Below are 15,425 nucleotides of genomic sequence, written 5' to 3'. Positions count from 1 at the left end.
TACTCACACGTCCTAGAGGGTACACAGCACACCCAGAGCCCCAAAGCGAGGTCATAGGTAGAGAGGGAGGGAGCACAGACCTGGGGCTCTGCCTTTGTCAGGGCTGAGGGTGGGGTGCCTAGGGTTTCACGGGTTCACTGTTGGTGAATTTAAAACATAAGAGCAGGGCTGAAGGTGTGGGAGGGGAAAAGCCCTGTTGGCAGTTATCTAGGTCACCATGGGCTTTCTACAAGGGGAACTTCATGGGTAGGCTGGCTCTTTATCTACTTGGGTAGCTGGCAATATGTTTATTCAAGATGGATGTCTTTGAAATGGATGACTTGGCAATCAAAACCTTAATGTTAGGCACTTACACTGCATGGTTCCTCTGTGTGGTCACAATGCCAATTCAGTCCTACACAGCTCAGTTCATTGTTTCATTTTGCGTTTGAGTTTGGGGGATTGCTTTTTCCCCCTAATTTAATTTTATATCATAATATATAAACTGTTTATGTGGTTCTAAAGTCAGGTCTGTCAGAGGAGGTATGTTCAGAGAAGTCTGCCTTCCTCTCTACCCTCTGCTTTCCTGGCCTGTAGATAAACATTCTTAAATCTAAGTTTTCATTATTTGATATAAGCAAATAAACATGTGAGCACGTTTTCCTTTATTAACTAAGTTAGAAACATGCTGTACGCATGTTTCAGGAAGGACCAGGTCTGCAAGCCCCTCCAGCGCAGGCTGTGGCGGCCTTTCTCTGTGTTTTGAGCTACGTGTGCCCATCATGCGGGCTCTGCAGTTGCTCTGCCTTTTGATGCACTGAAGAGTCTTGTGCTCATATCATTTTCTACTTTGTGAGTGTGCATTTGGGGTAGGCTTCTAGATTGGGTTTGATACGTGGTTTCTTGGACGTTTGTGACTGCTTGATGCTCTGTCTTCTCTAGGTGGTCACAGGCTCAGGCCGCCAGGAGGCTCAGAAGACGGATGCTGAGTACCGGAAGCTCTTCGACCTGGCGCTGCAGGGCTTGCAGCTGCTGTCCCAGTGGAGTGCTCACGTGATGGAAGTGGTGGGCACTCTCACTTTTATTTGGAAATGCACCCCCTACTTGGTTAGAAGTGCTTTTCTTCCCAAACTTGACTAAATTATATTTTTTCTTCATTAACTTTGGTCTTTGGATCGAGAACAAATTGGCTTTTTATCTTTGGCACTAGAAATAAGAGTATATATTAATTTAAATGTTTCTAAGACGGCTCAATGCACACTTCATTTACATATATTACAAATAAAGGGCCTTATCTTTTAAAACATTGATAGAATTAAATTTGTATTGTTATGATGATTTTTTTTTTTTTTTTTTTTCGGTACGCGGGCCTCTCACTGCTGTGGCCTCTCCCGTTGCGGAGCACAGGCTCCGGACGCGCAGGCTCAGCGGCCATGGTTCACGGGCCCAGCCGCTCCGTGGCATGTGGGATCTTCCCGGACCGGGGCACGAACCCCCATCCCCTGCATCGGCAGGCGGACTCTCAACCACTGTGCCACCAGGGAAGCCCTGTTATGATGATTTTTAATGCTCATTTCTTTTAAACAGCACTCTCTGTGTATTTCTAGCCCTCAGTTTCTTTTGTTTAGGATTAGTAAAGTGGTTTCTGATGCATAGAAAGATTTGGATACCCATAAGTCATAGAGGATTTTCCCCTTTGTTGTTTATTTTGCTCAGATAAGGATGATTATATTTGGATGGGTACCTGATTGTTTGAAAGGCTGATTCTTTTAGAAATGGTGATGAAACGCTTATAGTCTTAGATATTCCACATAAAATATCCAGGCCTTTTTACCTGATGTATGTCTTAAGTTTCTGAGTATTAACTTGAACCTGAAGTCACATTGCCAGAATATTTTGCAGTTTTATGGAGATGGACTATGTGTGCGTGTGTGAGGTGTCTGTGTGTGTGCACGTGTAGCGTGCGTGTGCCCATGTGTGCATGTATAGTATGCATGTGTGTGCGAGCACACATGCCGCTGTGTGACTTTCAGACTCAGTGAACAATAGAAGGCTGACCTTTGGTAGCTTTGGTGATGGTCCTGTGAGTCAGACCAGCAGTTAAGCATTTCGCATTCAGTGTGGCTGTCTCCCCTCTTTTTGACCACACCAGTATTCGTGGAAACTTGTGCACCCAACGGACAAGTACTCCAACAAGGACTGCCCTGACAACGCCGAGGAGTATGAACGTGCCACCCGCTACAACTACACCAGCGAGGAGAAGTTCGCCCTGGTGGAGGTGTGCTTTGCTTTCTCTTCCTTCTTTGACTCTGGCCTGAAACTGTCTTCCCTTTACAAAGCAAAGGCAAAAACATGAATGAACTGCTTATCTGATGTCATTGTATCTGTGTAGGGCGGCCCTTTGCATCTGTCACAGTTGTCAAAACAGAGAGTAAAATAGGTTGTGAGTTCCCGGTCTCTGCGTGGACACTCCCCTGGGGCAGTCGGGGTATGTTCTGAGTGAGAGCCTGGGAGCTGCAGCAGCTTCTTATGGCCACACACAAGAGGAGTGAGCCAGGACCTAGGTGTCTGAGGGAGAAGAGCCCCTTTCACAGCTGTGTGGTCCCCAGCTCTGCACTGTCATTAGGACCCTTTGGATGAATAGTTCTTAATTGCTCTGCCATCCAGTGTTTGGATGTAGATTTTGTAGCTGTACATTTCCTGCCTTATTTAAGGAATCTTTGCATACCCCAAGGTCATGAAGATGTCTCCTATGTTGTCTTCTGGATGTCTTATTCTGCTTTCACATTTGGATCTGAAATGTTCCCACCAACTCTCCCAACTGCTCTTCTTGCCGCCTCTGTTTTGAGTCAGGTGACCATACCTGGGCAGGTGTGTTTCTGCTCATGTTCTAATCCATTGGTCAGTTTGTCTTTCCTTTCCTAACACCCCTCTGTGTTAATTACAATAGTTAATCGTTTGTCTGGTAAAGCAGGTCTTTCTGTCTTCAAGAGTTCCTTAGCTATTCTTGCTATCTGTATTTTCATAAACATTTTAGAATCACCTTTCCATGTCCCAGTGAAACCTGTTAGAATTTTTTATGAGGATATGAATAAACCTATAGATCATTTTAGGAAGAATTGACAAATTTATAAAATTAAGTCTTTTATGAATCTGGTATGTCCCTCCATTTGTTAAGATTCTCTAAGATCTCTTTTCATCTGTAAAACTTTTTCACACCTTTTGTTGGCTTTATTTCTAGGTATTTGATATTTGATGGTGTATTTTAATTTTTTTCTAAATGGTTATCACTGATGTTTAAAATCAAAATTATTTTTTGTATTTTCCTCGTATCTACCAACTTGTCTAAACTCACTTATTAATTGTAATAAATTACCCATATATTCTTTTGGATTTTCTGCTTATATAATCATGTCATCTGGAAATGATGACAGTTTTATTTCTCCCCCTTCTATTTTTTTTTTTTTAAATCACACTGGGTAGGATCCCTACTCATTAAATAGAAGGAGGCTCCAGGCATCTTTGTCTTGTTTCTCATCTCAAAGGGAAAGCTTTCAACATCTCACCGTATGATACATTTGCTGTAGGTTCCTTATAGCCACCCTTCCTCAGATCAGAAAAGTGGCCTTCTATTCCTTGTTTGCTAAGAGATTTTATCATGGATTTTATATTAGTTTTATAAAACACTTCTGCATCCGTTGAGATAGTTTTATGACGTTTTTATTCCATTAATGTGCTAGATTTACACTGATAGGATTTTTTGGATCCGGTTTGATGTTAAGCTACCCTTGCATTCCTGGTTTAAACTCAACTTGATCATGATATATTATCCTCTTTATATATTGCTGGATATAAGTTGTTAATATTTTGATTTGGATTTTTGCATCAAGGCTCATGAGTAAGAGTGGCTTTTGATAGTACTTTTTTCTTTCAGTGTTTCATTTTAGAATACTTTTAGATTTACAGAAAAATTGCAAAGGTAGTACAGTGAATTCCCATATACCCCTCACCCATTTTCACTTATTACTAACATCTTACATTCGTATTGTTACATTTTTAATAAGCCAGTATCAATACATTATTATTAGCTAAAGCCCTTGCTTTATTCATATTTCCTCACTTTTCTATAACGTTCTTCCTCTGATCCAGGATCCTACATCACATATAGTCATCATGTGTCCTTTGGCTCTTCTAGATCACGACAGTGTCTCAGACTTTCCTTGTTTGTGATGACCTTGACGGTTTTGAGGAGTGCTAGTCAGGTGTTTTTAGAATGTCCCTCAATTGGAATTTATCTGATTTTTTTTTTTGCGGTATACGGGCCTCTCACTGTTGTGACCTCTCCCGTTGAGGAGCACAGGCTCCGGATGCACAGGCTCAGTGGCCATGGCTCACGGGCCCAGCCGCTCCGCGGCATGTGGGATCCTCCCAAACCGGGGCACGAACCCGTGTCCCCTGCATCGGCAGGCGGACTCTCAACCACTGTGCCACCAGGGAAGCCCTATTTGATGTTTTTTTGTTGATTAGACTGGGGTTGTAGCTTTTACGAAGGAGGACCACAGAGCTGTTTTCATCACCTCACATCAGAGGACCATGCTGTCACTGGTTCATCAGTGCTGCTGTTGCCCTTGGTCACCTGGCTGAGGTTACCCACACCGGCCATCGCCCCCTTTCATAGGGCACTTTGGGGGAGGAAGTCACTGTGCTTAGCCCACACCTGAGGAGTGGGTCACATTGCTTTTTTATTACCTTCCACTCTAGTTTTTGGATGCTGGCTTTGTAAAATGGCTCACAGCACTTCCTTCTTTTCTGTTGTCTGTAGTGGTTTGTGTAAGATGTTATTTTTTCCCTTAAATGTTTTCTAGCATTTATTGGTGAAGCTTTTCCTTTATGGGATGGTTTTTGAAACTTTCAATGTCTTTGCTATATGTAGGGGTATTCAGATTTTCTGTTTCTTCTTGTATCAGTTTTGGTAAGTTGTATTTTCAAAGGTTTTCTAAGAATCTTTCTAAATTTTCTAATTTTTGACACGGTTTTTTTTTAGTAAGTTCTCATCTTATTAGTAACAGCTTTTTCCCCCCGCATACCATACAGTTCACCCATTTAAAGTGTAAAATCCAGTGCTTCGGGGATACCTATTCACAGAATTGTGCAATCACAATCAAATTTGGAACATTTTTGTCTCCTGAAAAAGGAACCCATTAGTAGTCACCCCCCACCCCCATTCTCCCCTTTCTTCATCCCGCGGCAGCTACCCGTCTACCGTCTGACTCTGTAGATTTGCTTATTCTGGGCATTTCATACAATACGTGGCTGTGATTGGCTTCGTTCACTTAACATAATATTTTCAAGGTTCACACATGTATCAGTATTTCGTTCTTTTCATTGCCAAATCATATTCCATTGAATGTATATATCACATTTTATTTATCCATATTAGCTGATGGATACTTGGATTGTTTCAGTTTTTCACTTTTGAGTAATGCTGCTGTGAACTTTTGTGTATAGATTTTTGTGTGGACTTGTTTTCGTTCCTTCTGGTGATACGCCTAGGAGTAGAATTGCTGGGTCATATGGTATCTCTGTGTTTAACATTTTGAGAAACTACCAGATGGTTTGCAAAGTGGTAGCACTACATTCCTACCAGCAGCGCTAGAGGGTCCCACTTTCTCCAGCTCCTTGCCAACTCCTGATATCTGTCCTTTGATTCCAGCTATCCTACTAGATATGAAGTAGTATCTCATGTGGTTTTGATTTGCATTTTTATAACAACTAATGCTGTTGAGCATATTTTCTGTGCTTATTGATAGTTTGTATATCTTTGGAGAAATGTCTGTTCACATCCTTTGCCCATTTTTTAATTGAATTAGTTGTCTTTTTATTATTGCGTTCTCTATATATTCTAGATACCAGTTCTTATCAGGCATATGATTTGCAGTATTTTCTCCCGTTAACTTTTTACTTTCTTCATGGGGTCTTTTGAAGCATAAAAGTCTTTAATTTTGATAAAGTTCAGTTTTTCAATTTTTCCTTTGGTTACTTGTGCTTTACTGCCTAACCTAAGTCACAAAGATTTATTCCTATGTTTTGCCTCATATATTTGAGGTGTGATCCATTTTGAGTTAATTTTTTTATGGTGTGAGGTAGGGTCTTCTGTCAGGGGTTCCCAAGACCACCCTCAGGCTAGATTTGCTAGAAGGACTCACAGGACTAAGTAGCTGTTCTATTCAAGGTTATGATTTATTACAGCAAAAGGACACAAATTAAAATCTGCAAAGGGAAAAGACACCTGGGTGAAGTCCAGGAGAAACCAGGTGCAAATTCCAGTGTCCCCCTCCTATTGGAGCTGCAGGGGATGTGCTTAATTCTCCTGGCAGTGATGGGTGATAACAGATGCAAAGTGCTGCCAACCAGGGAAGCTCACCTGAGCCTTGGTGTCCAGGAATTTTATTGAGGGTCAGTAATGTAGGCATGTAGCACATGCACGATTGACCTCAGCTACTCAGACTCCAGATCCAGAGCAAAAACAGCTGTTTGCTATAAATCACATTGTTAGCATAAAATATCTGGTGAAACTGCTATTGCAATGGCCCAAAGCCTCAGGCACACAGACATTCTTCAGGCTGAGTATTCCAGTGGCTCAGAGTTGGTTCCTAGGAGCCAACCAAGGGCCAGACCTTTCCTGGGAATGTGCAGGGTTTGGTCATCCCAGGCCTGCTGAGATGACCCTTTCCTACACAGGAGTCCAGCTTCATTCTTTTGCATGTGGATATTCAGTTGTACCAATACTGTTTGTTGAAAAGATAATATTAACCCATTGAATTATTTTCACACCCTTTTTGAAAATTAATTGACTATAAATGTGAGGGTTTATTTCTGGACTCTTAATTCTGTTCCACTGATCTGTATGTTTATCCTATTCCAGTATAGTCTCATAATCTCTTAATATTTGTAAATCGTGTGGTAGTGTCCCCTCTTTATTTGTAATGCTTGTAATTCATGCCTTATCTGTTTGTTTTTTCTTGATCAGTCTTGCTGAGCATTTGTTTGTTTATAAAACAGCTTTATCTTAGTTGATCACCCTCTATTATATGCTTGTTTTCTATTTCATTAATTTTTGCTTTTAGATATTCATTTCCCTCTACTTTTGGAGGGGGTTATTTTGTTTTACCTTTTTATAAATTGGTGATCAGTATTAGGTTATTATTATCTTTAGGCTTTTTTGTTTTCTAATATATGCATCCAAAGTTCCAAATTTACCTTTCAGCACACCTTTTCCTACATCCCATAAGTCTGAATATATAGTAATTTCATTTTCATTCAGATTGCTGTGAATTTCAATTCAATTCAACTTCAGTTGGAGAATTTGCTGTTTTTTTTTTTTTTTTTTTTTGGCGGTATGCGGGCCTCTCACTGTTGTGGCCTCTCCCGTTGCGGAGAACAGGCTCTGGACGCGCAGGCTCAGCGGCCATGGTTCACGGGCCCAGCCGCTCCGCGGCATGTGGGATCTTCCCGGACCGGGGCACGAACCCGTGTCCCCTGCATCAGCAGGCGGACTCTCAACCACTGCGCCACCAGGGATGCCCGAATTTGCTGTTTTAAATAGAAGAGTTCCCTTTTTTTTCTCATTAGAAAAGCAACCCAGATTCATCATATAAATCCTCAAAGCAAACAGAGAAAACACACATGTGAGATGAGGACAGGATCATGTCTCTGATGCCATTACAAAAATGAACTTTAAGCAGTTCAGTGCATTTTCTTCTGACCTTTTTATGCATATTAATTCACTGTGCCATTATTGTTTAACACAGGGGTCCCCAACCCCCTGGCCACACAGCAGGAGGTGAGCGGCAGGCGAGCGAGCGAAGCTTCATCTGTATTTACAGCCTCTCCCCATCGCTCGCGTTACTGCCTGAGCTCTGCTTCCTGTCAGATCAGCGGCGGCATTAGATTCTCATAGGAGCGCGGACCCTACTGTGAACTGCGCATGTGAGGGATCTAGGTTGTGCGCTCATTATGAGAATCTAATGCCTGGTGATCTGAGGTAGAGCCGAGGCAGTGATGCTAGCACTGGGGAGCGGCTGCAAATACAGATTATCATTAGCAGAGAGGTTTGACTGCACAGAGACCATAATCAATCAATTGCTTGCAGACACGTATCAAAACCCTATCAGTGAGTGGCAAGTGACAGTTAAGCTGCATCTTACGGAGTAGACTGGACATAAGCAACACAGTTCGGGTATCACTGTCTCCCATCACCCCCATATGGGACCATCTAGTTGCAGGGAAACAAGCTCAGGGCTCCCACTGATTCTGCATTATGGTGAGTTGTATAATTATTTCATTATATATTACAATGTAATAATAATAGAAATAAAGAGCACAATAGATGTAATGCACCTGAATCATCCCAGAACCTTCCCCCCACCCCATCCTCAGAAAAACTGTCTTCCACGACCCCGGTCCCTGGTGCCAAAAAGGTTGGGGACCGCTGGTTTAAAGATGGGATTTGGGTTACAAGCTTGTAACTTCTTTCTTCCTGTCCAGATAATAACAAATTTGCTTTCCCGAATCTTCTTCTGTTTTGTTGGAGTCTTTCACAGAGAGGTGCACCCTAAGACATTCAGCAGTATTTTGAGTCAGTTCCCAAATCCCCATGTTGGCTCCAGGCCAAGCAGATCTGTCCCTGCCCTCGAGGCGCTCATGGTCTGATGGGGTCAGACCTAGGAACAGGGACAGCTGCAGGTGCAGAGCAGAAACACAGGAGGCCAGGGAGAGGCCCAGTGCTTGGGGGAGGCAGTCGCCTGGCATGTGTCAGGCCCATGGAGCTCAGCTGTGACCCTCCAGCACACTGAAGATCGTGTGTCCGTGCCCCTTCAGGTGATCGCCATGATCAAAGGCTTGCAGGTGCTGATGGGCAGGATGGAGAGCGTGTTCAACCATGCCATCCGCCACACTGTCTACGCCGCGCTGCAGGACTTCTCCCAGGTCACCCTCAGGGAGCCGCTCAGGCAGGCCATCAAGAAGAAGAAAAACGTCATCCAGAGGTCAGCACTGCTGCACACACTCCCTGCACGGTCATCCAAAACTGAAGGATCAGCTTAGGCTTGAACAGCTGTAGAGTTAACATTTTCAAAAAGTGCATTTATATTCAACCTCCAGGCACCCTTTGGGTGAATTTCCTCTAAATGTAATGCAGTGGGTCCAATTATTAACCTGAGCAACCCACAATAAATCAACTACAGAAGGTCCAGGCAGTCTGGAGACCCAGGGACAAGGGTGTGCTTATCTGGGGCCTGGGAGTGTCTCAAAATCTGTCTGGCAGTTCTGTTCACCAGGCCTGTAGGGACACACAACCCAGAATCTCATCTCCCATTTCTTCAGTATTTTTGCTTCTGTTCCTTCTCGCCTGTCTTACAAATGAGTCAAAAACTATTGCATTGGCCAAAAAGTTTGTTCAGGTTCCTCCGTAAGAGGCTACAGAAAAACCCGAACGAACTTTCTGGCCAACCCAGTACATACATATTGCAGAGTTCCTGTAGCAATCTTGAGCTAGTTTTCTATGAATATTTAGCCTTTTAGATAAAGTTTTCTTTCAGAGACATGTACCTAAAATGAAGCTCACAGGGGCTCACACATGTACTGATTTCATTTTGTTGCTTTATATAATTGTCACCTGGTATGGTATGACTTTCGCATTAATAAGATCTTACACTGTGAGGTTTCCCAGTTTTTGTTCTCTCTCCTGGAGGGCTTAGTAAAGGTTTTCATATTTTCAGTAGTGCGTCGGTTTTGCTCACGCTTACTGTGATGGAGCCTCACCACGTGGGAAGTGTGCAGCTAGCCTTAGAGTAACTCTGGATTTAGCTAGAGCTTTCCCCGTGAGGTGATTAGGATGGGCGTGTGGGTGTGGCGTCTGCCCTGAGGGTGGCGCTGTGGAAGACTCCGAATGGTGGAGCCCTGTTGGGAGTGGGGGCATCCCGATGTCCAAGTGAGTTGGGGACATGGGCAAAGTCCCCAGTATTGTGCTGGTGACTTCAAATTCAAGTTAGAAAATGGGGTGACTCGCAGGGAGGTTGAGTTTCAGCTCTGGGTGATGTTTGGGGTCTGTCCTCTTGCTGCCCTGAGTATGTCTCAGTGTTTAGGAAATAAAACATCACGTCTGGGCTAATTGATGCAAAATGCAACTACATTAGATCCTCTGAGGGTAGTAATGTCCCCAAGAAAACGATCTATTTTTAAAGTTTCACATTGAACTGGTCCATTACCACGTCTCCCCCCTGCCTCCGGAGGGATTCACGTGTGAGAGTTGTCTGTGTGAGAGGCGAAGCGATGCTGTGACTGTAAAGGTGTCGAGCCTGTCAGCACTGCATCTGCCCTGACAGCTTGACGGGCGGTTTAGTGTCCTGCAGGCCATCAGGAAGACCGTGTGTGACTGGGAGACAGGGCACGAGCCCTTCAACGACCCGGCCCTGCGGGGCGAGAAGGACCCCAAGAGCGGCTTTGACATTAAAGTGCCACGGCGCGCCGTGGGACCCTCTAGCACCCAGGTTCTTGTTCCCCGATCCCCTGTCGCTGCCTGTTCCCCTGAGTGGGCTGACCCTGAGCTGGGGGGTGGTAGGGGGGCTGGGAGTGAAATGACCCCACCGCTGTCTGCTTGGGCAGATAAAGTACTGCCTGTGTCTTTTTTGCTCCTTTATTCCTTGCCCAAGTGACTCTGGGGTGCAGACACCCTGTGATTCTTGGGTTTGGTTATTTGCATGCAGAACTTTGACTGCATCAACTCCTATCCCAAAAATGTGGGTGAAAGTCTGTGTGTCTGTATTTATGCTGTGTTACCTGGTGGGTGTTTAAATGTATGGTTATAATTTTTATGTTGGCTCTAAAAATGATCATTCCTAAAGATAAAATTTTTGGAAATTTAAAAACATAGCTTTGGTGTGTCTGTGGTCTTCAGCTACCTCTACTGCACCCTCTCCTGGCATACTCAGCTCCCTCCTGTCCCCAGGCAGCTTTTCTCTGACCCTCATACCTGATTTACTATGCCCTTTGGCTTTTCCCCTCCTGTTTTGGGACTTTGTACTTCTTACTCATCATCTCTGTGTTGGGGGCTTCTAGAATCGCTTCTGTCAGTCTTTCAGAGAATTACCAGCAGAGCATGTTGCTGACTGTGTATGAAACCTCTGGGGTACCTGGAAGGAAGTCATTGCTGCCCAGGGAGGGTGCCGTCCGGGGTCTGTCCGTCCCCTGTCTGCCAGCACGCTGGCGCCCTCCTCACTCGTCCGCGTGTCTGTCCCTGCCCTGTGCTGCGTGTGACTAACGCTGTCTCCGCTCTCCCGTCTGTCCGTGTCTAGCTCTACCTGGTGCGCACCATGGCGGAGTCCTTGAGCTCTGCTGAGCTGCTCAGGCAGCTCAAGTCTGTGGGCACGGAAAGGCTCTTGCATGTGGTTAACGCGTTTCTGAGGCAGTCCTACACCTATCCGCCTCTATTAACCTTTGGTGGTAAGACATTGTTTGTTTTTCTTGTTGGTATTTACGGCCCAAGGCGAAGGGTTCTGCTCCAAGTTCTTTGTCCCAAGCAGCAGCGACTTGGCCTCGTGGATGGGCGCCACCCCTGCGAGCCGGCACGGTGTCCACGGGGCAGTCCCCCTCATGGTTTATCTGCGTTTGTCGTAACTAATGTGCCATGTATATTTTCTCCCCCACAAATGTTTCCTTGGATAATGCAGCTTTACATGGTGAGAACCATGCTAGAGTCCCTCATTGCAGACAAAAGTGGTTCCAAGAAAACCTTGAGAAGTAGCCTCGAGGGGCCCACCATATTGGACATAGAAAAATTTCATCGCGAGTCATTCTTCTACACCCACTTGATAAATTTCAGTGGTAAGAGCTACTGCTGACCAGCGTCCAGCCCAGCATGTTCTAACACCACTAACACCATCTAGAACGCTTCCGCCTGCCTGGTCGCCCCTGCTGTGGTCCCTTCACGCACCCAGGCAGTGACACAAGTTGCCACCCTCGTGACATTCCCTCACCTGTTGCTTTAAATGCACGGCCGGCTGGGGGTTCCCTCCATGTGGCATGGCCCTTAGAAGGGTGAGGCCTGTGGGCCCGGGGCTGGCCCAGTGACCTGGACGCAAAGTCTCTGTAACCTGAACTGGGTCAGCAACACAGGCCGATGTGACTGTCACCTGGCTCGAGACGCAGGTGGTGATAAGTATCAGAAGCCACCCACGACTGCAATGTGTGGAAGGTGGCAGGTGACCTGACGTGCACAGCCCGTCCTAGGGTGACCGGGGCACGTGTGGATGCCCTTTGTCATCGTGGAGCCGTCCACGTTTATTTCTGTGCTGCAGCCATTATCCAGGGTGGGAGGCCTCTATCTTGGCTGCAAGTGCTGCAGGTTTAGAGTAATAGTAAGGCTTTTGTTTTTCTCTTCATAAAAGGATGGAAACTTTTTTTTTTTCAATCTATTTTGCATTAGATAGACCTGCACCAAGTGTGCCCGTAATGCTGTGTCTGTATCCCGTATAAAATAAATCCCACCAGAAGGTGTGCAGTGTTGACCAGCTCCCGTTGGTGGGCGGTGGTGTCCGTGCTGGGCCCGTGGGGCTGGATGCTGACTCTGCTCTGTTTGTGAGTGAGAATCAGCACGTCCAGGTGGCTTTGCCTGTGGCCACACTGTGCAGGGCACACGTGACCCCTCCCTGCTCACGTGCACTGTCCGCAGCTCAGGGCTGAGAGCCTGGCACGCGCCCCCTCGCATTGTCCTGTGCAGTCTTCTCTGCTTGCGGAATATTAACGTGGTGTTATTTGAATTCCTTAAGAGACGCTCCAGCAGTGCTGTGACCTTTCGCAGTTGTGGTTCCGAGAGTTCTTCCTGGAGCTGACCATGGGCAGGAGGATCCAGTTCCCCATTGAGATGTCCATGCCCTGGATCCTGACAGACCACATCCTGGAGACCAAGGAAGCGTCGATGATGGAGTGAGTGTCCTGGAAGCCTGTCCCAGCCTCCTGTCTGTGTGATTGAGGCCCTCGGTAGCATTTGGGAGCCGGGAGGTGGGGGAGGGGTGACTGTTCTCAGCACTTCATTTGAGGTCGTAATTCTTTTTTTTTTTTTTTTTAAATTTATTTATTTTTGGCTACGTTGGGTCTCCGTCACTGTGCGTGGGCTTTCTCTAGTTGTGACGAGCGGGGTCTACTCTTCGTTGCGGTGCGGTGGCTTCTCTTGTTGCAGAGTGCGGGCTCTAGGCGCGTGGGCTTCAGTAGTTGTGGCGTGTGGGCTCAGTAGTTGTGGTTCGTGGGCTCAGTAGTTGTGGCTCGTGGGCTCAGTAGTTGTGGCTCGTGGGCTCTAGAGCGCAGGCTTAGTAGTTGCAGCACACGGGCTTAGTTGCTCTGTGGCACGTGGGATCTTCCCGGACCAGGGATCGAACCCGTGTCCCCTGCATTGGCAGGTGGATTCTTAACCGCTGCGCCACCAGGGAAGTCCCTGAAGTCGTAATTCTTGGGGTAAGACTTCAGATATCAATACAAGGAACAGGTGTCTTGGCTTCAGACTGGAATCCAGAGCTGAGGCAGTAGAGCTAATTAAGTCCACTGTGTCCAGGTGCTGTGAGGCCCGGGAACTCGGCAAGGGGAGAGGTGGCCTGGCATGTAGTGTGTGGCATGGCCTCCGACTCAGATGGATTTGGGAGAGGAAATGTTCATTGAACATCTTTGTTTAGAGTTTGAAGCTCAGGGTCAGGGCAGGGGGTCAGAGATTTTGAAAATACGAAGTCCATGGAGGGAAAGTAATAGCAAACGGGGTGTCATGCAGTGAGCAGATTGGGACCCTGCCTAGCGGGTCCTCCCGCCACCGTCCTTGCCTGTGCACATCAGGAGGGTGGCCTTCCCTCACTCTGCAGCAGCCGTGGTGTCTGTTCTGTAGCGTTAGAGGCCTTGATGAGCGTGTGTGCGCCTCTAGGGCCACATTGGGCCCTCTGCTTATGTGCCTCAAGCTCTCAGAGGGACCTTACTTCTGGAGACCATCGGCTACCACCATTTGGCCAGGGAGAGAGGGGCTTTGGCCACAGCAGGTGTGCTCATGGTCAGCTCTGGGGCCCAGGACCTTTGTATGTTTTTCTTTTTAAGTCGGACGGTTTGTTCTTAAAAATAAGAAAACGACTCATTCTTGTGGTTATTAAAAATACTGCAGAGTGGGGTGAAAATCTTTGAAACGCGATAACTGAGAAGATGAAGTTGCAGGAGGCCCTCTTGGACCCACCAGGCGCCCTGGGCGTGGCTGAGCCAGGCATGTCCTGCCAAGGGTCTGGCCAGCTTGCTGGGGCCTCTGTTAGGGCCCTCACAGAAGCCGAGTTTGGCATTTGAAGTAAGAGTTTGTTTTTCCTCATGAGAGAGGAAGACAGTGAGGGTTACATTTCCCGTGGAGGGCAGGGTGTGAGAGCCGAGAAACCCTGTGTGGGCGGCTGGCCTGACCTCTCTCCCACTCTGCAGGTACGTCCTCTACTCGCTGGACCTGTACAACGATAGCGCCCACTATGCCCTCACCAGGTTCAACAAGCAGTTTCTCTATGACGAAATCGAGGCAGAGGTGAGGGCCCAGGCACTTTTAATAGACTTTTAAAAATTTCCTTTTTCCTCTGAGTGTTAGAGGGAACAACCTTTCTTTTTAATACAAGGAGGTTCAAACAATGGAATGAACTTTGAAATAAACATTTTGGGGTGAACCCTTCTATCTGCACTTTTTTCTGTGCATCCACACAGGATGATTGGGGTCTTAAAACATCAGCTGTTGGGGGACATCCTTTTCACGTGACTGCATGGCATGAACACTGCATATCTTGCCTGTTTCTTTCATGAACACAGTCTAGAGCAGGGGCATTGTACAGAAGAGATGCACTGAACCAACCTCTATTTAATTTCTCTAGTTTGGGCTTTTTATTTTTAATTATAAATAATGCTTTGATGAACTTCCTTGCACGTATCTTTTTAGTTGTATTGGATTATTCTTGAGGACAAATTCCTACAAGTGGAATTATTGTCTGTGTACATGCAGCTAAGGAGAAAAATCTTATTTTCTAGCTCAAGATGTAAGAGGATTTAACCTCAGCAGATTACATTATACATCTGGGTCTCCTTCCCCATATCCTCACAAAAACCACAGGAAGTGCTTCTTAGGGGAGATTTCATGGGCTCCCGGGTGAGGCAGGGTGGGCTGGGACAGAGACCCGTGGGTCCTGGGGCAGCTCCACTCTGAGCACAGGGTGTCCTCATCCCAGTTCCGGGGTGTATGTGCTAGCCCCATTTGCAAGTGAGGATACAGTTTTGAGGGTGAAGTCACAGACTGTGTCCACCCTGCAACTCTGACCGACGTTGGGAGCCCAGAGGAGGCCACGGGCAGCGGCTCTTGGGACATACAGCCCGGAATCAGGAGCTGCCCCCAGATG

At 46.2% G+C, this 15,425-nt stretch overlaps 1 protein-coding gene across 3 annotated transcripts in view; it reads left to right on the top strand.

Annotated features, from left to right (window-relative positions):
* CYFIP1 (cytoplasmic FMR1 interacting protein 1) overlaps positions 1–15,425 on the top strand; it is a 95,108-nt gene that overhangs the window by 50,048 nt on the left and 29,635 nt on the right. For all 3 annotated transcript variants that reach the window (XM_032638069.1, XM_032638068.1, XM_032638067.1), the window contains 7 exons: positions 922–1,044; positions 2,132–2,257; positions 8,860–9,026; positions 10,382–10,529; positions 11,709–11,862; positions 12,807–12,963; positions 14,473–14,569. In XM_032638069.1, coding sequence (XP_032493960.1) covers positions 922–1,044; positions 2,132–2,257; positions 8,860–9,026; positions 10,382–10,529; positions 11,709–11,862; positions 12,807–12,963; positions 14,473–14,569 — 972 coding nt within the window. The remainder of the gene's footprint in view (positions 1–921; positions 1,045–2,131; positions 2,258–8,859; positions 9,027–10,381; positions 10,530–11,708; positions 11,863–12,806; positions 12,964–14,472; positions 14,570–15,425) is intronic.

Source organism: Phocoena sinus, chromosome 7, assembly GCF_008692025.1.
Source record: "Phocoena sinus isolate mPhoSin1 chromosome 7, mPhoSin1.pri, whole genome shotgun sequence".
Classification (NCBI taxonomy): Eukaryota; Metazoa; Chordata; class Mammalia; order Artiodactyla; family Phocoenidae; genus Phocoena; species Phocoena sinus.
This window is presented reverse-complemented; position numbering and strand designations above follow the sequence as displayed.